Source organism: Lissotriton helveticus, chromosome 2_1, assembly GCF_964261635.1.
Source record: "Lissotriton helveticus chromosome 2_1, aLisHel1.1, whole genome shotgun sequence".
NCBI classification, from domain to species: Eukaryota; Metazoa; Chordata; class Amphibia; order Caudata; family Salamandridae; genus Lissotriton; species Lissotriton helveticus.
Window position 1 is genome coordinate 972734492 of NC_136059.1, and position 24538 is coordinate 972759029.

A 24538-nucleotide genomic window follows, 5' to 3' on the forward strand; every position below is an offset into this window, starting at 1 on the left:
AAGGCTGGGTCTCCCATGGCGGAACGACGTCAACAGGCAATGATTCAATGCATAGGAGCCCCCGTGAAGGGATTCGCCCAGGACATTTCGGTGCGGGCATTATTATAGGGAAGCAGGTGCTCAGACCAATCAGTCCCAGGTTGAAGCACTTCCGTAATGACATTGGACTGGACCTCACTAGCAGGCAGCAGGAAATCGAGGGCCTCTGCCACCCAGTGCATTACAATGGCAAACGTTGAGACTGCCTCTGACGACTGGCCCAGGGGGGAAAATATGCCAGAGATTGGGGAGGAATCCAAGCCACTAGCATTATTCAGCTCTTCATACCAGTTATCCTCTTCAATGTTCTTCTTTAGTACACCATCTCCTTGTCTCCTCCTTCAGGGAGGTAGGATTTCCCAATGGGTGAAAAGACCAGTGCATGGCAGGGTCAGCACAGCACTTCGACGTTGTGTGGAGCGGGGGCAGCAGAAGGTGGGAGTCAGGGATTGTGATCAGCTCACCGTTGAGCGGCGCTGGCACCAGGGGCTGGGGATGGATCTGGGTTAAATGGAGGCAGTCATCCAGTTCGAATCATGGAGCAGATCCAGAGGTCCCAGCTGGCGTAGATGGTGAACCATTCAACAGCAACACAGCCGGGGCACCTCACAATTCTGTGGGGCCGGAAGGTGCGCCCAAGAGAGAATCGATGGCTCAAAGATGGCATAAAATGCCTTAAGTGGGGTGGGTATCGCTTAGGCGCCAGGAAACTCAGGGTAGCGTAGAAGAGGCCGATTGCCTCACAGACACTGCACTACATGATGGGAAGCTGCCTAGATCTGGAATTGTTCAAGGTGCAGTGTCTTAATTGGCACAGTTAGTGTCCAGTCTATTAGAGGCTATGTTTTCCCTACTTTTGGGCTTTTAAAAAGTGTAGTACAGTAGTGTGTTCTGCAAAATGTATAGTGCTATAATTTGGTTAACTGGAACTCCTTGGTGTTAGATATTTGTAAGAAAATGGGTTCTGTCTACCAAATCCATTAGGATTTTATGTTTTTTGACCACCTGGTTTTTGACCTTTTTCCTGTGGGTTAGCCTGAAAATCTGTGACTCACCCACGGTAAACTCATAATACAATGGAGTGTGCATATTTACAGCCAGTATTTGCCTTTTAGGATAAGGATGCTGGAAGGCAGCAAGGGTAAGGGGCTCTTAGCCAGTTACATGAGAACATGGGTGCCCAGATGCACTTCGGAGAATCCTGTTGTGCGCAAGACGATAACAGTGCACAGGTAGCCTGGCCCAGAGGGATCTCTGCAGGATTGGATGCTGACCTGGGGTAGACCTCATAATGTTAGTGTACACTGATAGGGAAAGTCAGTGTGGTTTACAGTCTTGTTTTGAGTGACCCTCTTTTATTCACCTACTTGAAGGACTGCCTTAGTGTGCAGCTTCATTTCCCTTTGGCCTACAGAGACCAGCGACATACCGAATTAGGGTGTAACCTGTGTGGGAAAATCAAATCTGCAAGTCCAAAAAAAGATATCTGTAAAGCTTATGGGTCATGCAAGAATGTCCTATTTCTCTGGCTCAGCGCAGGATCAGAGACCAGGTCTTTTGTCAGCCTGCTGTGGTAAGCGAATTACATTTATCGCCAGCAGACAAAGGGAGCAAAAGTACACAACTTGACTCAGCTCCTGAGGAGTTAAGGGAAGGGGAAGAAGGGTCTGCGCCAATCAATCAGCTGTCAAACTGTTCCAGAGATGGGCCAGCCCTTGCCCACTTAACATAGGATGGAGCCTAGACCTCTGAAACCAACACAGGAGGGGCTCGCTTTGAACATTTGTTGTGAAAGGCCCTGGTAGTGGTGTCAGCGAGGGGTGAAGCTGTGGCCCCCAGGGAATATGTGTCAAGTGCAGTGGTGGCTGCTACCAAACAGGGGGTGATTGGGCTGGGGGGAGCAGAGGGAGGGGGGAATAAAAAAAGAAATAAAAGCACTTACCTGGGTACAGCCAGCCGCTGCCCCTCCTCCATCCTCCATCCTCTTCTCTTCTCCAGGAAGCACACACGCTCCCAGAAACCCCTAGCCCCTAGTTGTGAATGGCATGAGCGCTGTGGTTCGGCGCTCAGACAGGGGCTGGAAGGCTATGCATGCTCTCCACCCAGGCTGTGCAGTACTGGTGTTTAGCTGGCCCAAGAAGGCCGGGCAAAATGTCATGCGCACCACTCCTACTACTCCTCCCCCAGTTCTGAACCACCTCGCCCCACCCCTCAACCAACTGAACCAGTACGGCAAAAAAAAATGATAATGTTGCGTTATAATTCTTTTTTTCTTTTTTAACTGCTGAGCGAGCAGTGGGGGGACACTCCTATGTCTTAGCAGAGGAGCCGCCGCTGGTCACTCCTAAATGAGGTCATTTGGAAATGTCCCTGCAGCTTGTACAGGTGGGCTAGGACAGGGGCGGAGAGTTGATGCGACACCCCAAGATAGGCCAGAGGTGCCTCACTTCTGTAACTTACCGCCCCCACTTAAAAGGTCTTGAGCAAGGGGGAGAGCTCTGTCTTGGCAGTGTTTTCTGCTGGAGACTGGGATGGGAGGCGGCAGCCATGGACAATTAGAAGGAAGAACCCCCTGATGGCCATCTGGACTAAGGACTCAATGGGGTTTTCCCCAGGATCAGGGAAGCTGGTCCCCTTACATCCTCTAAGGTCTAGTTGGGGGAAAAGACTGTGCTTCTGCACCAAGGAGAAGAGAGGCCCAGAGGAAACTAAAGACAAAGGTTGGCGCAGAAAACCAGTAACACTGGGTCCCTGCAAAGTCCATCGCCTATGAGGCCAGGAGGCCTAAGGAAAGTGCTTCAGGTGGCTAGAGCTCACCACCCGAAGTAAAATGAGCCCAACAGCATACAAAATGGCCCAACAGGGCCCAAGCTATAAGGAAGAGAAAATGTTTTATCTTTGGCCAAACCCAGCACGAACACGCAGTGCCTGGAGCTACGCTGCAGCTTTGAAAAATGCCCCTGGGTGGGTTAGGGCCCTGGGAGTTACCGCAAAGAATCTTTTTTACTATCTCACCCTGGGAGGGGGCAAGTGTGGAACCCCAAAGATCGGGAGACCCGGGATTCCCAACCCCCAGGCCATGCTATGCACTGGGGGAGACTCAACCCCTTTCCCGGACCCCAGCAGCCAAAAGGAAACGCTGCTGCACCCTGCCATTGGCATCCCAGGTCCCCGCTGCCAAAAAGAAACTAAGAGCGCCGTCTTGCTCCCACAACAAGCAAGGAGGAGCCGAGGACCCCATCCCTGGGGCCAGCACCAGGCTGCCACGCTCCCCCCGTAGTTACAGGCCTGCCCCTCTCCCTGTGTCAGGGGGGTGGGGAGGGGGGAAGGAGGGGGAGGAGTGGGAGGCTGCCACAACAAGGGGTGCCCCACCCAAGAAGAGACCCGCCGGCTCCTGCAGTAGCACAGTAGGGTGCTGCACGAGCAGGGAGGGTGGGCTCCCTCATCTGCACCCCATCATGGGCTGGCATCGGGCCCCCTCAAAGAAAATGAAAAGGCTGCGCAGTAAAAAACAAGACAAGTAAGCAGGTCTCCCCGAAGCACCAGGAGAGCTGCTCATCAAGTATGCACGCTCAAAGGAGGGAGCGCCCCATTATGCCCTGTGGGGCTTTGCAATTTAGAACATTTTCAGACCTCGTGCTGGCCCCAGGATAGTGGGGCCACTGTCAACGAAGTCCAGAAGAGTGTGGGGAGCTACAGGAGCAGCACAGTCTCCCCCAAAGGATGTAAAACAGTACTGACACCCGGTTTGCAGGGTCCAAAAATGAAGGACCAACCTGGTACTCCATTTAAGTTTCAAGCATTCCCCAGGCTGGAGCCTGTGCTCCTCAGCTCAGAATGTAGTGTGTAGTGCCCTCCAGCGGCTAAGTTGAAGGCTGCAGTTATTGTGGCCTAAGGTGGTTAAAGAAGTGTACATGCTGGGCAACCCTATAGGGGTGAAGTTTAATGTACAGAATGTACAACACCCTCTGGGGGTGAAGTTTATGGTTACATATTTGTGTTCAAAATGTGATGCCCCCCTAGGGGCGGTTTTTATGATTATGTTTTCAAATGTTGACAGTATTTAAAAAGCACACAGGCACATGTGAAGTTCATTCTTTTAAATGCTTTATTGAAATGCTTTATTGAGATGAGAAAGTTGACAGTGATTACTGATCATAATGTCTGTGCTTTATTATCAGTAATAAGCAAGTAAATTCAGGACTATTTTTTATAATTGCATTTTCTCCTAAAATGATGGTATTTTGACATGCGGTTTGTTGATCTTGAACCTTTGACCAAGTCAAGGTACTTAACCTGATGTGGTTGTATGACCCCTTTCCGTGGTGAGTGGTGATTACGCAATGTAATTAAAAGGCATTTTCATCAGTCTTATGTAGATTTGTAAATTACTGCGTAGTATTGATTGGTGTGTGTGTGTGTGTGTGTGTGTGTGTGTGTGTGTGTGTGTGTGTGTACTAACTGTACTTTTCCTTTTCCAAAAGAAAAAGTACAAACTGGACAATCATTTATTGAGTGTTATTATTGTGTGCCAGCGAATGGTGATTACCAGCCTACACCACCTCTCTTAAGTAGGCCTTGGACTGGTATGCTCCACTACCCTGAGAGTCAAGCGCTACAAAGGGGTGTTTGGTTCCCAGAGAGGAACAAATGTGGAACAATTACTTGCGCAGGCCACACAACTAATGGCCCATTTCTTTACAATATTGTTGCCTCTTGTAGGCATATTTTCAAATGTTTTCCATGACAGAAACAGAATTGTGTTGGCGGAAGGCAAGATGGCCGCGGACCGGTCGCTGGAGTGAGACGCTACTACCTCCCTCTCCAAGGGAACAAGAAACGATTTAGAAATGAACCCAACGATTTACGATCATGCAGAGGATTAATTGGACGGAACTAAAAAGCATTATATTCAAGGCTTTAAAGTTATTGCAGCAAAAATCGCTATACAGAATACTTCAAGCTAACTGGATCCCCCTAGAAGGTACCTGGGACCACAGACCTACTAGCAGTGACCAAGGCAAAATACCTCCTCGTGGCGCAAAGCAGAAGGAGGGCAATGAAGCTACCAAACCGCCAGACACGCATGCTGTCACCAAGAAGCAGGCGGCGGCAAAGGGCGCCGACACCGCCACAGATTCAGCTGCTAAGAAGAGGGAACTAAAAAGAAGAGAGAAAGAGAGAGATGCTGAAGTAAGGGCAGAACGTAAGGCGGCATTGGCAGTGACGGAAAAAAGAGCCCTGAAGGCATCGGCTCCATTGCAGAAAGATATAACTCCTAAGGCACTGAGGCAGTCCACGATGGTGGAGGCTCTCGCAGCGGGGCCAGGAGGCGCTGGGAGATCTGTGACACACGGCAGCGGTACTGGTCGGGTCAACTGGACGGCGGACTCACCTCTGACAGCAGCCCAAGCTCCGCGAGAAGCGGTTCCAATCCCAGGGACGGCGCATGCACCGGGAGCACCGAGCAGGGTGATTCCCGAAGCGCAGGCAGAGGAAAGCTTGGAGCCAGGCGAACCAGCAGAGAATGAGCAGGAGGAGGGTGAGCAGCGAATGGGTGAGACCGCAGAGCTACCAGGAACCGCTGACGGAGACAGATCAAGCAGCGCGCAGCAAGGTAAGCCGCGTTGGTAAAGAGAGAGACAATGTTGAAACGTCCTTCGGGGGCACTGAGTCAGGAGAAGGAGGTGGAGATGGAGGTGGGTCAGTTGGTTCAGCTGGCTCCATGTGTAGACAGGACAAAGTTGAGCAGCGATACCTGCCCCCAGGCGCACTGCCGATCAATACAGCCTCCATCACACAGGGGGAATCTACAGACCCAGGGATCAACACTACAGCATTGTTAGAACTATCTAGGGAAGAGTATACAGATGGAAGAAACTAAAAAAAAAAAGATATGCAGGATGGTGGCAGCACAGAACTCCTAGATCCTCAGATCCAGAAAGAGAAAGAAACACTGATACCGGGCTCCCCGAATGAGAAGCGATTTTTTTTCAGTAAATGATGAAACGGACGCCTCATCCGGGAGTGAGGACTCAGACTCAGGAGGCCTAGAGGAGAGTTCTGTGTTAAGTTGTACATCGGCCTCAGACTCTGTTCAGACTCGATCCACATCAGAGGAAACAATACAGCGGCCTACTATAAACCAGAAAAAGAAGCAGCAGAGAAGGCGTCAGAGCCGAAAGAATCAAAGCCCAATTAGCCCAACGCACCTAGAGATGGCCAAGAAGTTGGACTGGGATTACTCGGCCACATCAAATCTATACCAGGAGGAGGGGGAGGTGAGCAATCAACAGCCTGGCTCTCTTAATATACAAAAACAAACGCATGGCCCCACAATGGATCTATTGTATGCAACCCTGAAGCAGATGCAGGGGGAGGCAAGAGCAGAATCAAAAAGATCTAAGCAAGTCAGTAAGAAAATTGAGGGCTCTTTAAGCAAAATGAACAAATTGTATGCGGAAATGGCTGGCCGTGTGACGGAAGTTGAGGAGAGGACAGGGAAATTAGAGGACGAGGTATCCCGATGGCAGGAGTTTAAAGCAGCACAGGAGAAGTGCAATGAAGACTTGCAGTGGAAACTCGAGGACTTTGAGAACAGGCAGAGGCGCAATAATATCAGGCTGTTGGGTTTACCAGAGGGGGTGGAGGAGCAGGACCCCAGAGCTTACGTAATCACCCTTCTGAAAGAAGCGTTCCCGGAGGTGGTGGCCTGGAACTGGTAGGTAGAGGTTCAACGAGCACACAGATTCCCTCTGTCCCAAAAAAAGACTTATGGTGCTTCTCGCAGTGATAAGCCAAGGGCCATGCTCGTATTTGTGGGGAACTTTTTGGCCAGACAAGAGATCATGGACAAGGCTAGGCCCCAGGACCATCGCACCTACAAAGGAACTTCTTTCTTCGCGCGGCCCGACTTCTGTCATGTTACAGTAGAAAGAAGGTAGAGGCTAAGACAACTTATTGACCCCTTTCAGAAAGTTGGATGTGAGGCCTATCTTTTGTTCCCAGCCAGGCTAAAAGTAATCCTAGATGGCTGTACTAGAATGTTCTTTTCCGAGGTCAAGGCACAGGATTTCTTGTCAGAGCTGAAGGATAAAAGAAATCAGGAAGTTTCCAGGCTGGGTTCCAAATGAGCTCTGTTGCACAGTCAAGCATTTAATATGCATAGGGCATGAGGCATCACCTCTGACTGTATTGTATAGACATATAGGATATTGTACATAGTGGAGGGCAAAGTAATCAGTATGCTTATAAGAATAGGTTTAATAGCGATCCTGTTATAAGTAGTGCAATAATGATGTTGAGGGGGAAAGGGAATATTGCTGCACTAAGAAATTTACTTTATCTATATGTTGATTTGTTGGGTAAACGGGTATCAAGAAAGCTGGGAAAGGGGGTGCGACACTCTAGGGGCCAGGAAACAGTCATACATAGGTCAGGATTGACCTAGTTGCCTGTGACGGGTGGGCGGAGGGTGGGGCCGATGGGGGAGGGGGAAGCACAGGACAGAGGGACAGGGAACTGGCACTTTGGGATGGAAAAACCATACATGAAAGCTGTAACTTGCATTCAAGTTTGGTTAGGGCAGAGTTAAGGGTCGGTACTGGTGCGAGGGTAAATAACATAGCTGTTCCTAAGAAGGAGATGTTTGGATGCCAGGGGGCCACATGCGGGAAAACAGATAAGAATCAGAATGAGTGCAAACATTAAGGTGCTGACACTGAATGTGTGCGGTTTGAATGATAGGCTAAAAAGGCAAAGGGTAGCTTTATTGTTGAAGAACTCACATGCAGATTTCATTTCACCCCAGGAAACTCATATAGAGGGCAATAAACCATTCCTGTTGGAACAACTTGGGCTACGCTTGCTGGCACATTCAAAGCAGGGGGCCAAAACTAGGGGGTGGCTATCTTAACTAGACACTTCAATATAAGGACAAGGAATAAACTGGAGGATCAATGGGGGAGATGGGCATAGGTTTCAATATCAATGGGGCACTAGGTTATACGGGTCAACGGAGGATGATCTGGAAATGTTTGAATTTTTAGCTGATTGAATGTCAGATAGGAGAAGAATGGGTTACCTTTGGCTCGATAATTGTTTTTTGATAGATCCCTGAACTGCAAGATAAAATTAACAGCTGATATAATCCTATTAGGAGTTGCTAAAGGCACTTTGCAATTACAGTTTGCACATTTTGTATTTATGGCCATGGCGGTGCTGCGCTTGTGCATAGCGACTGCATGTACCACCCACCATGCAACAATGGTTGGGAAGGCTGCTGCATATACACAATTTGAAAAAGGAAATTTATGCCAGAAAGGGGAAGAAGGGTAGAGCACTAGGCTTGCAGATATGGAGCCCGATAGCAGAATGGAAGGATAGGATGGTTAGATCATAGATTGGGCAGGAAATCTTGGATCTGGTTAGACATTGGAGTTGCTGATCTAATAGGTTCCCCAAGCTAGATGTTTTGGCAAAGACTTACTTATTTATTTATCTGTTTAGTTTCACCTTTTCCAATTTATATTTTATATGTATTTGCTTTATATGTATGTACAAAGTACGATTAGGACCTAAAACTTGACTTACACGGATGGGTAATTAGAATGATATTATGCTTGGTTTTTTTTTCTTTGACAGCTTCTTGTGCTCTTGATTCTCATTTTTGATTTGATTTGAATTGTCCTGTGCGGGGTGGGAGGGAAGGGTGTAAATGCTGTAAAATTGTTGAATAAAAACTAAAAACAAAAACAGAATTGTGTTACCATGGAAGAGGACTCCCTCACTGCCGGCAGCTTGATGCAGATATGCTCCAAATGCTGTGGTCCTGCACCTCCCTCCACCTTTACTGGCGAGCCGTTGCTGCCGCATTGGCGATCTGCACCCACACGTCCCTGACGCCCACGTGGGAGGATTGCATTTTAGGGGTCTATGTTAGGTCCAAGGAGAACAGAGTCACCTCACGGTTCAAAGACTTCGGGCTAATAGTTGCCAAGCGCTTGATTATGAAGCGGTGGAAACAGACAGACCCCCCTGAGATAATCAGCTGGATAAGCTCACTAAAGGTATGGGCACAGGCGGAGAGCACAGCACTGCACAGGGAGGAAACGGCGGGGCTCAGCAAATACCCCATAGCACAGCACTGGGACTCCGTACTCCCAGCATTCCGTAGTGGAACTACTGGGGAAGATGCAGACGCCCAACCAGCATTCACATAGTATACCTGCTGAAGGTCTCGGGAGGCGGGGAGCTAGAAGATAACGGAGAGCTTACACGTCCCATTGACTGTCGCCTGGCAGAATGGGACTGCTGCAGCGTATCCCTGCCCCATCTCTGTTCAGGCACCTCCCTCTCGACACTGGCCCCCAACACCTAGATGAGTCAGAGTTTCACTCTAGTGTATTGACATTCTGCGACTACCACACTACACAGACCCTCGCCCAGTACCGTAAAAGCTATCCCAATTGATTTTTGATGGCAGCCATTTTAACATGTTGTTTAAAATTGTTCTTATAAAATTGTATATTCTGTTGGTGCGAGTGAGCTTCTCCGTGTCCCTTTTCTTTGAGACAAATCCACTTGTCGGCCTAGTGCGTTGGCCATATGAACCTGTCTCCACCATCTGTTCAGTTTGTGGTGGTTCGCACATACTGACTTCACTGATACCAACGTTGCTGTCAAATGATATTGGCGACTTCTCTTCCCCTCTCTGGCCAAATCCTTTGTACAACGCCGAATGGACACTGCGTAGCGGTGCGGGGACAGGCAATCGCACAACTGTTCTGAGAAGCGATTTGTTAGTGACAAGTTGGTGTGTCATCACACCTTGAAGAACACTCTGTTATATTATGAGTTGTTGCTTTATGATAGCATTGTTGAGATGGTGTAATGTACTGATGGAACAATACTTCTGACATTTATGTTTTGTAATGTGTTATATGATTACTGACTAATGTGGAACATAATAAGGAAAAAAGATAAAAACCAATAAAGATATTTAAAAAAAAGAAATTAATGGAAGAGGACTTCCCCAGATGTTGTGGCTAGATAGAGCACCTATCATGTTGTGAATACAAGAAGTTACTTTGCCACTGTTTTCTTTCTTTCCATTCTTGATTTTTTTTTTGTGTTACACTTATGTCTTTAGCTTAAAGTCATTCAAGGCCAATATAATCATTTCTTTGTGCCATTAAGAATCATAATTTCCTGTCAGTGGTGTGCATAACAATTAAAAGGGGTTTAAGAATTGTACAAAGACCAGCCTGCTTTGTAGCACCTATACAGTTATATTAAAATTACATACTCTGTTTCAAATATACCCATGCCTATTGGCATTTATCTTGTGGCAGTCGTGCAGTACTATGCAGGTTTCCAATGCATTGAAATGTGATTATGAATACACAGAATGTAAACTATGTCTGTTTTACATACCTTTAACTTATCAGTAAAAGAAGTGTAAAAACTTAATTCATACCAGGGTTATCAAAAAACATATTACGGCATTTAACAGGAAGTAAATCTATAGGAAAAAGACAAATAAAAAGTGCAAAGGAAAACACCTTGCTTTCTTTTTCAGTAACACAAGATCTCAAAGGCACTGCTGCTTAAGAGGGGTTGATTTAGTTTAGAAATATTGATGCACAGAGAGAATTCCACATTTTAACTATGTCACAGCAATAGGCAAGCCTCCCACCAGGTTATTTTTAATCAGGCACCAAGTAATAAGCATAACATATTATAGCAATCTACAGAAGATATAATATTTACCTTAGCAAGGATGTGTTTGTCTTTTATTATGTATTCATAGGTAGTTAAAAGTACGTTAAATTTCCCAGAACGCAGTTGAGGAACAAGTGACCGGCGCATCGCTGGTGTTCCCTAAAAATGAAATACAAAAATCGCATTAAATATATTGCATACATCTTTGTAATTTTGAAAATCAGATGAGGATATGTTACTATTCATCTACAAGACTATAGACCAGGGCTTAATTTGAGTTGGTGAGTGGCACTGGCACTCTTTTTTTTGTTGCAGACTGCCACTTTTTTGTTTCTCCTCTGGGTGCAGACCAGAAAAAAACAGCTTTGAAGACTTCTGATCTATGCCCTCAGAGACAGGCATGGAATTCTCATCATATCATATGGTTGCAGAGCTTTCTCAGGGATTGCGCTGAAGGTCTGGAACTCCCTACTTCCAGTGGTACATGGAATCTATTTCTTTACCTCCTTCAAAAAAGAAGTAAAAATGCTTTTAATTAACAAATTCACATCGTAAGACTATAATTCTATGTTGACCTCTAGTCACCTATGCGATCCATTTATTATTGCTTACCTCTATTGCATTGAAGACGAATACCGAATGTATATTTCTACGCCAAACACCTATTGTTTATTAACTGTGTATTGTGAAGCGTTCTGATTCCCTCATGGATCATTCTTTGTTGACTACTAGTCACCTATACCATCCATATACTGATATCTACCTCTTTTGTAATGAATGGCGAATACTGAATGTATGTATACTACCTCAACCATTCTAATTACAGTATATTGTAAAGTGCTCTGATACCCTGGTGGGTCATGTTCCACTATATAAAACTTTATAAATAAATAAAATATAACTGCCTGGGTGATGCAACACCACTGACAAATCACCATTGGTAAAATTCAGACTGTGAAAGAAAAAAAGTGTCTTGAGACTTCCCCATGACTCATTTTCCAGCGCCCACTGCCATCATTGCTGCAATTGGAATAAATGCCTCTGCAAACCCATAAAATGGGGGTCACGGTGTGGCAGCGGAAGGAAAGTGGAGTCACCAGGGGCAGAGTCATGAAAAGTGGAGTCTGACCGTCAACTTATTAATTTATTTTTAAAGAAATCTGCTGGAAAAAACTGACAAACAGTTGAAACTGGACAGTAAATCTGTTGTGGCTTAGTTCATTTGTCAGAAAGAGCCTGCAGTCTAAAATGTCTTACTGGGTTAAGGTACGTACTGGACTTTGTGGGTCCAGCAATTTTGAGGGCATAATAACGGTAAAATACCTCTTGTCCCTAACAAACTTGTTGGAGAGATCTGTGCTTTGTCTAGTCAGTTTTAACTCCAAAAGTAGCATAGTGGATTAATGTGCCCTCTGTAATATACAGATCACAGATTTTATTTTATGTAGATAGGTAAGCTGGTTAAAGCTTTTGACCGAGATCATTTTATTACTTGCAGTTCATAAGTTGTAGTGCTTCTAAAGTAACACAGTGGGCTATGTATCATCATCAAGGAGCTGCATGCAAAATGCAAGCCATGGGTTTAGATCCTTATATTGTTCTCAATAGGTTATTATAGGGTTACTAAAAAGGGTTCCTTTGGTTAGCAACACAGTCTTATTAGTGCAGACAACTCCAACCATTGAGATGTTTCAAATTCAGACTTTGCATTTTTTCCAAACATGTACTCTTAAAATATAATGCAAACCAGTTAGGGTGATATGTTTACTCCTACACCATGTAATCCTCATTGTCTTACGTAACATTTCAGTACACTGATTTACACTTCGTGTGAGTGTTTGTGTGAGATGTAAAGTGCCGACATCCTACATTAGGATGAGTAGCACTGTAAAGAATTAGTATGAACTACTTAAGTTTCTAATTAGGTAATTACTCACAGACAGACATTTAAAACATTTTTAGTGCATGCATATCTCTTATATACATTGGTTGAATAAAGTCAAAAATCTGCCTTTAAGCCACAGTTTCTCTTAAGTACTTGTGAAGTGATCAGAAAAACGTGTGCCTTTGATTCCATCCCTTGCTTTGGAGTCTAGGTTTCATGCTCTAGATAGCTACCAGCCAGGATTGTACTTGAACAAAAGGCGGGCGGATGACCTTTTAAGTCAGTACTCAATTTGAATATAAGAAAGCCCATTTACCTTCTACCAGTTACTCTCGGAACAGAAAGTAGACAATCTTCAGGCCCAACCGAGAATGCTGGAGCGGACAGAAAAACATATGGCTTTTCAATTAGTTTCTAGTGAGAACGGACTAAAAAAAGCTTTTTTTGCCATCATTTTGAAACTACAGGTTGTCTTGGCATTGACGCTCAAAGCTACCATGTTTAGCATCAGACATGTTTGGAACATGGTGCCAGCATTCAAATATTTAATGGGCTGCCCTTTTGGAATTGCCTTTGAAACCTATAATATTTATCCCTTTTTATTTCAAAGGTAATGTTGCACAATCCACAAGTTACTTCGTTCTCAAAAATCCTACAGAGGGAGGATACCCCCAACCCACTCACACATTATGGTAGTCTGGGAAGCTTGGTGCAATGCAAAGCAGCACACCACTTAATACATGTACCAGGCACCACTACTAGTATTAATTACATAAATAAGGGGGTCGTGGCCAGGCATCATGGCCAAGCGGACGTGACTCCGTTCGGCTCCGTCCCTAGCCCCGTACTTATGTCGGCCTGAGGCAATCTGCAGGGGTCCCCGACAGCCCAACAAGCACCCAATAATGGGGGAAACACTGGACAGCGGATTGAGGGGGTCCAGCAGGGCCCACGGTGCCAGCGGCGGACAGTTTGTGGCCTGAGACAGCCCCGGAGATAACTCCCAACATGGCGGCCCTTCCCGTCGGAGGAGCCGTAATGCAGCCTAAATGAGGTCGGGGGCACGTAGGGAGGCAGCTGTCCCGTTGTGAGCCCTGCGGGAGTAGGTCTAAGCACCCCTGATAGGCATAGAAGCCACAGAGAAGCAGCGAGCAGCCAGCGGAAGCCCCCCCGCGGCCCTGCCGGATTCCGCACTCATAGAAAATGGCAGATAGATCGGACTGCGTCCTCTCGCAGGTGAGATGCTGACGAGCGGGGAGGTGGCTGCCATTCTCTGGGCCGCGGCCAGGGCTTTGAATCTGACCCGGTGCCCCCCCCTGACTCCGGAAGGCTGAGTTGACGGGGCCATGGAAAGACACCAGAGGCTGCGGAGGGTTTGGTGCATGCGGCCAGAGTCTCCGCGGGGCTGCCTCCTGTGACCTGAAGGTGCAAGCGTCGGCTGGAGGGCCCACCGGGCAATTTTAAAATCACCGGACCGGTGATGGCCAATAGGAAAACTGAGCAAGGCCCACCTGGCACTCTAGCCCACGAGGTGCCAGTCCCAGCAATGGCCGCCTGGAAGTGAGGGCTGCGTGGTGTGGCCCCTAATAGCAGAGGAGCGAGAGGAAATCGGGCAATCTTCCCAGCAGGGCGCTGTAACAAGCATACATGGTGGGGGTATACACAATTAGGAGCAAAGAGGGAAAAACAGAACCCGAGTCTCCCTCCACTCATGTAGTCATCAATACAACAATGACCGGGTCCTTTTTCATCCAATGATGCGAACAGGGCTTATCTGGTGAGTACCTATCAGGTATCCCGATGGTGGTTTGCCCGTGAGGGGTCATCTCGCCTATACACATTTTTTTCACATTAGATACACACACTAGTGTTTTGTACATTCATTCAGACTGTCATATTTGGGATGGCAGTTTTTTAAGTTGGCAAGTAAACGTGGTACTCACTACCCCAACTGCATATAAGAAAGGGGAGATAATTGTTAAAATTACAATACGGTGTACACGTTTGAATTTACGTAGAATTGCCTAAAAGGACCCAGTCATACATGGAGGGGGGCCTTGGGGCCATTACATGCGCGGGGCTGAGGATGGTGGCTACCTGACCCTAACATGGCCGCCAGCAACTTAAGACATAGAGTGGGGAGGTCAGGCATCAACATCAATGCAAGCTACGGGCCCCTCAAATTCTACATAGAAAACGAAGCAAGCGCTAGCAGTGGGCACAGACGAAGGTGGGAGCCCGCTTCCAATGCTCCTCCGGTGGAGCCACATGCTGCCCTCACCGAGATAATACACTGACCCAACCTCCGTGGTCAGGCAGTTGGCCCCAGGGATAGATTGGCACAGCCCCAGGGATAGATTGGCACAGCCTGGCAGCCGTTGAGAGTCTGAGGAATGCAGGGCCTGTCCCTGAGCGGAAACCGGAGGTTGTCAGTTGCTGGCCCGTTGCAGCTTCCACCTATTCCACCGAAAAAGAACCCCAATAACAAAGTCTCCAACTACTTTCCTGTAGCAAGAGCGGGATCGTCCAGCGAAAATACGGCGCAACCCACAGGCGTAATGGCGCTCACCAGGGAAGACCTGCTGGCCATTCTCCGAGTATTTAAAAAGGAGCTCTGAGCAGACATGAAATCTGGCATGGACGCCTCCTTTGATGCATTTCGGTCGGAAATGAGAGAGAGGATGTCATTCCTACAGGCAGACGTCGACTCGGTGGGCGCCAGAACAATGGACCTGGAAGCGAAAGTGCAAAAGCTGACAGACCGCGTGCAGCCCGTGGAAGCGGAGTCCGCTGACTTGAGGGGACAGTTGCGCGCCACATTGCTTAAAAGCGAGGACTTAGAGAATAGGTCCCGTCGGGATGACATCCGGGTCCGAGGCCTGGTTGAAGAAGTAAGCGAGGGTCCAGATCTGGAGTCTTTAATGGTGGCCCAGATATCCAACTGGAAAGAGTGCATCGTGTGGGACCGAGGCTCCCTGGAGAGAGTAGGAGACGGAGAGATGTTTTGGCGAAATTCAGCTCCTTTAAAACCTAAAGAGCGGGTCCTACAAAAAGCCAGAAACATGGATAAAGTATATTTTCAAAATGCTACGTGTCTACTCTACCAAGATGTGGATCAAGCTACGCTTACTTGTCGTCAGCAGTTCCGCCCGATCACAAACTGCCTGAGGGAGAAGAAGGTCAAGTACAGATGGACTTCTCCATTTGGGATTGCCTTCCAATGGGAAAACAAGCAGGTACACTGCACTGAGTTCGCAGTAGCAGCAGACACTCTGGGGATCGAGGTTCCGGTACCTGATGGCGCATCAACTTCGGGAGCAACCGAAGGAGAAAAGCAGTGAGCACGAGGGAGGGGAGGTCAGTGGAGAAGAGTGGGCCGCAAGTCCAACCAAACCCTGGAAGGAGATTTGTGATCAGTGGGCCCTGGGGTCAAGCTTTCTCCTCTGAACAGGATGCGCCACCCCGCTCTTCCCACCCAGAGGGGGAGACCAGATTTTTTTCAGCCGGAGAGCTGGATGGAGCGGAGGACTTGCCTCTCACGCATCTGTGGGCCTAATTTAGATTCGGACATTAAAGGTGGCACCTGTGGGGTGGACTGCTCCCCGGAGCCGCCGAGGCATGCTCCGGGTGCTGACACTGGACAAAAAGGTGACTCACCTCTGAGGGGGTAAGGAGAAGTAGAGGGGAGGGTGGCTGAAGCGGAGGACTTGCATGTTTCTGAATTCATGTGATGCAGTTAAAACTCACATTCTTGAGCTACACATCCCGGGGTGGTAAGACAAACGACACTCCCTAGAGGGCTGGCCAGTATTGTAAATCATACGCCTCACTAGATACTGCATTAGGGGCTGGGGGAATGGAAATGGTTACTTTCCACAAGTTCGACCTGGTAGGGAGGGGGATTCTCCATACTCAATCTGATTGTTTGTTCTGATTTGATAATTTAGTTAGATGTCATGGTGCTAGTTTTTTATTGTTTGAGTGAGGAGGGTGAAGAGAGCGCCGAGGCCTACTACATGCAGGGGCTCCTACGAAAAGGGCGGGATCCCATCCAGGCATAGATGCCAGTCAGGGCTATAACCTGAAATGCAAGAGGCTTAAACTCCCCTAACAAGCGTCAAAGCCTGTAGAAATATTTGTTAGACCAGAATGTCCAGGTGGCAGCCCTTCAGGAGACGCACCTCAAGAAATCGGAAGAACACCGGCTGCACCACAAACTGTATCCTCTTATATATAGATCCTCTCATCCTTCCAAACAAAACGGGGTGGCGCTACTCTTCCATGCAGGGGTCCCGTTTCAGGCAAAGGACACAAAGACTGACAAAGCAAGGAGATACTTAATGGTACAGGGGGAACTAAGGGGCCAGCAATGTACATTCGCAGTTCTCTATGCACCAAACACAGGTCAACAGGGCTTTAACCTTTCCTTCCTGATGGCCTTGGAGACCTTTGCGCAAGGGTACATACTGCTTGTTGGGGATTTTAACCTCATCTGGGATCAGGGCCTAGACACGACACACACAAACACACACATGCACATACACACATACACACACACACAGGGCAGCGGGAGGGGTCTTGTAAACATGTCCAGTGCAGCCCACGTAGCTGCCTGACAAATGTCCTGCAAGGGAACGCCGCGTCCCAAGGCAGTAGTGGCTGCTGTAGCCCTGGTAGAATGGGCATGCAGCCTCACAGGAGTCTCCTATTTAGCCAAGGGGTAACATGCTTTGATGCACAGAACGACCCACCGAGAGATGGTTAGTTTGTGCACGGTCCGACCTTTTTTGGCGCCCACGTAGTCAACAAAAAGTTGGTCATCCACCTGTAACTGTTGTGTGCACTTCAGAAAGAACAAGAGCGCACGTTTTGGGTCCAGGCGGTTGAGCCTCTCTTCCTCTTTTGAAGGATGCGGAGGAGGAAAGAAGGTGGGCAAAATGATGGTCTGCCCAATATGGAAGAGCGTGACAACCTTTGGCAAAAAAGGACGAGTCCTCAAAGCCACCTTGTCCGGATGAACAGAATGAAAAGGAGGTTTAGAAGAAAGAGCATGGAGCTCACTCACTCTTCTGGCAGAGGTGATAGCTACCAGGAAAGCCGTCTTTAGAGTGAGAAGACGTAAGGGACAGTTATTAAGCGGCTCAAAGGAAGCACACATTAGATAGGTCAAAACAAGAATTAAGTCTCATTGAGGCATTATGAAAGGCACAGGAGGAAAAGTGTGTGTAATGCCTTTAAGGAAGCGATTAACAACCGGGGACTTAAAAAGAGAAGGTTGACCTGGAAGCCATGGAAAGGTGGGGATGGCCGAAAGATAACCTTTGATAGTGCCCAGAGCTGAGCCCTGCCGGGCCAAAGAGAGAAGGAACAGAAGGACCTCGGAAAGAGGAGCAGAAAAGGGATCCACCGCCTTTGCTGTGCACCATGCCACAAATTTGTTCCACCTGCAGGCGTATACAGACTTAGTGGAGGGACGCCTGGCTGCCAGAATGACCTCGCAGACTTTGGGAGGAAGGTCGAAAGCAGTCAACTGTCACCGCTCAATCCCCACGCATGGAGGTGGAGGCTGGACAGGTTCGGGTGGAGGACCGCCCACTGCTGCTGCGACAGATGATCCTCCCGAAGAGGCAGTCGGAACAGGGTATCCACGCTGATACTGAGTAGCTCGGGATACCAAACTCTTCGTGCCCAATCTGGAGCCACAAGGATGACTTGGGCCCGATCGCGTCGAATCTTCTTCAGCATTCTGGGCAGAAGTGGTATAGGCAGAAAGGCGTACAACACACCGCAGCTCCACTCGCGATGAAAAGTGTCGCCGAGCGAGTGCCTCCTTGGAAATTCCAACACGCATAACTGATGAAATTGCGCGTTCTCTTCGGTGGCGAACAGATCTAACAAAGGCTCTCCCCACTGCAGAAAGAGACCTTGCACCACGTCCGAGTTCAGATGCCATTCGTGACCCATCAGGCACCTGCGGCTGAGTTCGTCTGCCCTGGCATTCAGAGAACCTGCCGGTAGTTGAACCACCAAGGTAATGCCTTGATGTTCCAGCCATGTCCAGAGGCGCAGAGCCTCCTGACATGGGGTCCACGACCCTACCCCGCCCTGTTTGTTGCATAACCACATGGCGGTGATGTTGTCCATGAAAACCTGCACTACACTTCCCCGGAGAGAGGGAAGGAATGCTTTCAGAGAAAGACAGATTGCCCGAAGCTCCAAAAGGTTTGAATGGAGCCGGGACTCCGCCGGAGACCAGAGGCCTCTGATCTCCGCCTCTCCAAAGTGGCCGCCCCATCCCAGCCGGGACACATCCGTCATCACTGTGTGATCCGGTTGGGGAAGGGAGAGGGCTCTGCCATTGACCCAATCGCGATTCGTGAGCCACCACTGCAATTGTCGTGCAGTGCCCCCCCAAGATCTGGACATGATCTGACAGGTTGCCCTGATGTTGTGTCCACTGGAACTTCAGGTCCCACTGTGGAGCCCGCACATGCCATCTGGCATGTTGCACTAGCAGGATGCAGGAGGCCATTAGTCTCAGGAGCCGGAGGGTCATCCTGACTGAAACCCGGGATAGAGGCTGAAAGATCGTAATCATAGCCTGAATATCCCGGACTCGCTGCTCGGGAGGATTAACCTGAAACTGCGTCGAATCCAGAACCGCTCCGATGAAGGGGAGCTTCAGAGAGGGACTCAGGTACGACTTCGGCACATTGATGGAGAACCCCAGCAAATGAAGGAGGTCGGCCGTAGTCTGGAGGTGGGAGACAACTGCCTAGGGTGAGCCCGCCTTCAACAACCAGTCGTCAAGATAGGGGGAAGACTGGAACCCCTGATCCGCGCAGATGAGCTGCAACCACCGTCATCACTTTCGTGAACACCCGAGGGGCACTGGCAAGGCCGAAGGGGAGCACGGCAAACTGAAAGTGCTCTTGGCCTACCGTGAACCGTAGGCAATGCTGGTGGGCCAGCAGGACGGGGATATGAAAATATGCGTCATGTAAGTCCAACGCTACCATCCAGTTTCCAGGGTCGAGGGCAGTCAAGACCTGAGTCAGAGTCAACATCTTGAACTCATCCTTCCAGAGGAAGCGATTGACGTTCAGGAGGTCCAAGATGGGGCACAGGCCCCTTTCTCCTTCTTGCGGACCAGAAAGAAGTGGGAATAACAACCATGTCCTACTTCTGGCCCAGGAACGCGCTCGTTGGCCCCCTTGGCCAAGAGGACCGTGACTTACTTTTGGAGAAGCGCAAAGTGATCCCTTAACATGCGGTGGAACTGAGGTGGCATGGCTGGAGGGGCAGACTTGAAGGGGAGGGAGTAACTGTGAGAAAGTGCCATCTTTCTTGCATTGGTATGCCCCCACTTTTTTCTGACTGCTGATGTGCTTTTACTGAGTGTGCCCTGGGCTCCTGCCAACCAGGCACCCAGGGCCTGTGTTCCTTCCCTAAAACTGTGTTGAAACTAAAACCCAATTGGCATCTCTGGCCACCTGTCAGCCCCTAGTAAATGGTACCCTAGGTACCCAGGGCATGGTGACCAGAGAAGACCCCTAAGGGCTGCAGCACTTATTGTGCCACCCTTATGGGCCCTGTACCTTGGCACCCACACACTGAATTTGCAGGCTGAGTTCCTAAGTACATAACTAAACAAAGAGTCGACATGGCACACATCCCTGTGTACCATGCCCACAAACCCACTACCCTGGCATACATCAGTCACCCCTCTTGCTGGGTGCCCTATGCCATTGGTGTGGGCACAGGTGCATGAGCTCTGAGCCCCTACAGAGCCCAGGGCCATTCCTGGGCACTGTAAGTGCAGTGATGCCATTAAGAGTATATGGTGCTGGGAGGTCGACATTACAAACTCCAAAACACCATAATGGCTACACTGAAGACTGACAAGTTTGGTATCAAACTTCTCAGCACATTAAACCCACACTGATACCAGTGTGGGATTTAATGAAAAACGCACCACAGAGGGCATCTTAGAGATGCCCCCTGACACCTAACCTCAATCCACGTCTGGACTGAGAGGCTGCCTAGGCAGCCACAAAGCAGACATGTTGCTGGACCCCTGGGTGGAGAGCCCCCCGCTCTCCTGGGCCTGCAACAATGCACATCCTGGGCAAGGTGCTATGTCTCCTCCCCCAGGATAGGCAGGGGGAAGCTTCAAAGGCCTGCGGCCTCTGTGAGCTTCTCCAGACCATTTGCTGTACCCAGCAACTGGCCCCCACCAGTCCTTACCCCCACTCTGGGGGGAAGCCTGGTGGGAAAAACTACGTCAGGAAGGGGGGGTGCCAGCCTGAGCCAACCCCACCCCTCAGGTGGGGGAGACGAGGTGAAGCGCGACCCCGGGCTCCGGCCACCTTGAAGGTGGGCAGCCCTGCCCAATCACAGATAGGCTCCTGCCCACCCCCCTCCCCACAGGAGAGGAGCAGGAGCAGAGTACCCACCCCAGGAGAGGGACCTATTGGTCCCTGCCCTTGCCTTACCAATAACGCCCCTAAATTCAGTATTTAGGGGCTCCCTGAACCTTCCTTCCTCGGATCCCGACAAGAAAAGAAGAAAGAAGATCAAGAAGAAGAAGACCCGCCGTGCAGCTGCTAACAGGACGACAACAACTGACTTGGCCCCAGCCCTACCGGCCTGTCGATCCTGGAACCCGCTCCTGCCTAATCCCGGTGACTCCTGCGGACAGCAACCTTGGGACACCAAGAGGACATGCCTGCCTTGACCCTCTCAAAGCCTGGGACTCCCATTAGCAGAGGCTCTGCTGCAACAAACCCCCTGGTGGCAGCCATGAAGCTCCGGACCAACCCACTCTGCACCCACCGAGCCTGGCCCGTGCCAGAGTGATCCAGGACCACGAGGACGTCCCCCGGCAACTAGGACCCGAAGTCCAGTGCCCAAAGATCCTCCTCGACGACCCCGAAGACGCCTGCAGCCTCAGGACAAAGGACCCCTCCGACCGTGACCAGCAGGGGGTAAGATTTCCCGAACTCAAAAGACACCCCTGCACCCAGCGCCCCACGTCTCCCTGTGCCCAACTACTGGGTGCCTACCTATCCTTCAAGATCCCAACTTACCCCTCGAAGTGTTGGTCACTCCAGAAGATCCTCCGTCCCCGAGCCTGCTGCCTTTGTTCCCATTTCAAGTTCCTCATTGAATAACATTGAGCGCCCGACGGCTCAAAGGCACCCTGCACCCAGCCGCCCGAGTGGCCCTGGCAGTGTAACCTGTACCCTATCCTACTTCCCCATTTGCCCAGAGAAAGTGACCAGGAGCCCAGCTCCCACAGTCGCATGGACTGCTAGCCAGCAGCCACCAACCGGAGGCCCCCTGCCCCCTATTGGATAACATTGGGCCTAACTACCTCTGTACCTGGCCGCCCCTGCGCCGCTGAGGGTGAACCAACTGTACCTACCTGACCCTGGGGGACCCCTGAGTCTATGCCCAGAACCTTAACTTCACCAGTCGAGTACTCACCGGGAAACCGGTAACTCACTTACCTGCCATTGGATAACATTTACTGGTTTGACTCGAAAAATCTTCTAAGTGTGAAGTGTTGAAAACTTAAAATATTCATATAAAATCAACCGAATTCTGAAGTACTCACCTGCGATCAGGAGAGAAGCTAGTACTGTACCTTGTCGCCCAGTACTGAACCGCAAATGTAATCCTAACCGAGTTTACTAGTAACCTGTATTTTCTCCATAGGACTCCATTGTCTGCTTGTATATGAAATTTCTTCTGTCTACTTTTGAAAACTAGAAATAATCTTTAAAAATCATACGAAATACTGAGACGTAATTACTTACTTGTTTTAAGTTGAGACCCCAGTGCTGGACCTAGGAGCCCAGTACTGGATTACAAAAGTAACAAGATCATACTTTACCTGCAACCTGAATTTCTCCCCTTGGCTAACATTGCCAGATTTCCCTTGAAAAGTTTCTAAGTGTGAACTTTTGAAATAGTTTTTTATTCCTTAAAAATCACTGCAATAACTAAAACATTTTTACTAAACTGTTTCCAGCTTAGACCCCAAGACTGAATCTAGGATCCAGTCCTGGGATTACAAAAGTAATCTATTAAGTAATTACCTGCATTTATGTAGAAAAGTCCATTGAGCTCAATGCTGAATTGTGTTTAGAAGTGTGTTGCCTACTGCAACCACTGTACCTATTGTGATTACACAGTTTGTTGCCTTTCTGCAAAGTACTCATCTGAGATCACTCATATTGAGAAAAGTATATTTTTACACCTGTTGGTTCTAAAAATAAAACAACTGTATCTGTTTATATAAAAACAATTGGCCTGGAGTTCAGTCCTTGAGTGTGTGAAAACCTTTGCTGACTGAGTGTGTACAACAAATGCTTTACACTGTCCTGTGATACTGCCCGACTGCTCGACCAAGCTAGCACTTTTGAGAGAAAGGTCAGCCCTGACTTTAACCTCTGTTATACCTCTGGGGTTTGTGGACTCTATACACACTGTACCTTACTTTGGTCCAGTACATATAGAGCCAATTTCTCACAGAAACCTCTTTGGACAATCTGCAGCACCCACTTGTCCGATGTAACAGAACGCCAGTAGGGGAGGTGAAGGCAAATCCTGCTGCCCACCGGCATGGGGTGCACCCAAAGCTCAGACTAGGAAGGCTTTGAGGCACATGCTGCGGGAGCGGAGTTGGACTGACTCGCACGCTGGCCCCCTGTCCCGCTGCGGCGGAAACCACGTCCGTGCGGAGGTTGGTTCTGCCTGAACGAACGTGTTGGGGTACCCCTTCCGTTGCCACGAAAGGAACGAAAAGCAGATGTGGTCTGGCGTGTGGTGGAAAGACCTAAGGGACTTGTCCGTAGCCCGGGAGTCCTTAAAACGCTCCAGCGCACTTATCGCCAAACAGGCAAGTACCATCAAAGGGCATGTCTATAAGAGAACTCTGAACATCCCCTAAAAACCCAGTGGACCGCAACCAGGCATGGCGATGGAGGGCCACTGTCGTGGAAATCACCCTACCCAGTGAGTCCACGGTGCCCAGTCCACACCGGATGGCGAACTTCGCTGCATCTTTCCCCTCAGCTTGGGAAAGCATTGCCCGAACCTCCTCAGGACACTGAAGCAGCGTCTGCGCAACTGTGTCCAACACAGCATGAGAGTAGCGGACCAAGAGGCATGCGGTGTTCACCGACCGCAGCCCTAAGCTGGCACAGGAAAACAGTTTCTTGCCAAACTGTTCCAGCTTTTGGGATTCCTTATCCAGCGGAGCGGTAGCAAATGTGCTTTAGGAAGTGGAGGCCTGGTCTAGACCAGGTGCCCATCAACACTTCAGTTAACCCCTCACTGAACGGTAGCAGGGGCTCCATAGAGCCACTCACTGAAGGTCTTCAGTGAGGGGGTTAGTTTTGAGGGTCACCGTAGGCAGGTCAAGGTCAAGGTCCTCAGCTGCTCTACGGAGCACCACAGTGTATGTGGCGACCTTCTCCATGGCCACAGCAGGAGGAGAAAGAAAACCAGATTCAGAGAAGAGGTCAAGGCCACCTGCATCCTCCAACTCTTCTGTCCATTCCTGTTCCGACTCGCACTGCCGTTCCACATGGTCCTCAGACCCCTCCCAGTTGTCCCTTTCCTCCACTGCCCGTGGCACAGGCTGCGGCAGGGGGGGGGGGGGGGGGGGGGGGAAGGGTCAGGGGAATATAAATGGTCCAACAGCGCTGATCCGGCTCCATCTCCCAATTAGGGTCCCAACCCGGAGTAAAATTGTCCGGCAACCCGGGCAAGGGCTTAGGTGGAACGAACAGAAACCATAGCGGCGCCTGCGGCAAGGGAGGGCCCTCAGCTGGGACCACGGGCCTGGAGGCGCGCCGGCGTGAGCCCGAGGCCTGAAAAGGC

The 24538-nt window shown here is 49.3% G+C and overlaps 1 protein-coding gene across 3 annotated transcripts in view; it reads right to left on the reverse strand.

Annotated features, from left to right (window-relative positions):
* Window positions 1–24538, reverse strand: part of SMARCA2 (SWI/SNF related BAF chromatin remodeling complex subunit ATPase 2) — a 1851064-nt gene that overhangs the window by 1282684 nt on the left and 543842 nt on the right. For all 3 annotated transcript variants that reach the window (XM_078675722.1, XM_078675721.1, XM_078675720.1), the window contains exon 18: window positions 10810–10920. In XM_078675722.1, coding sequence (XP_078531848.1) covers window positions 10810–10920 — 111 coding nt within the window. The remainder of the gene's footprint in view (window positions 1–10809; window positions 10921–24538) is intronic.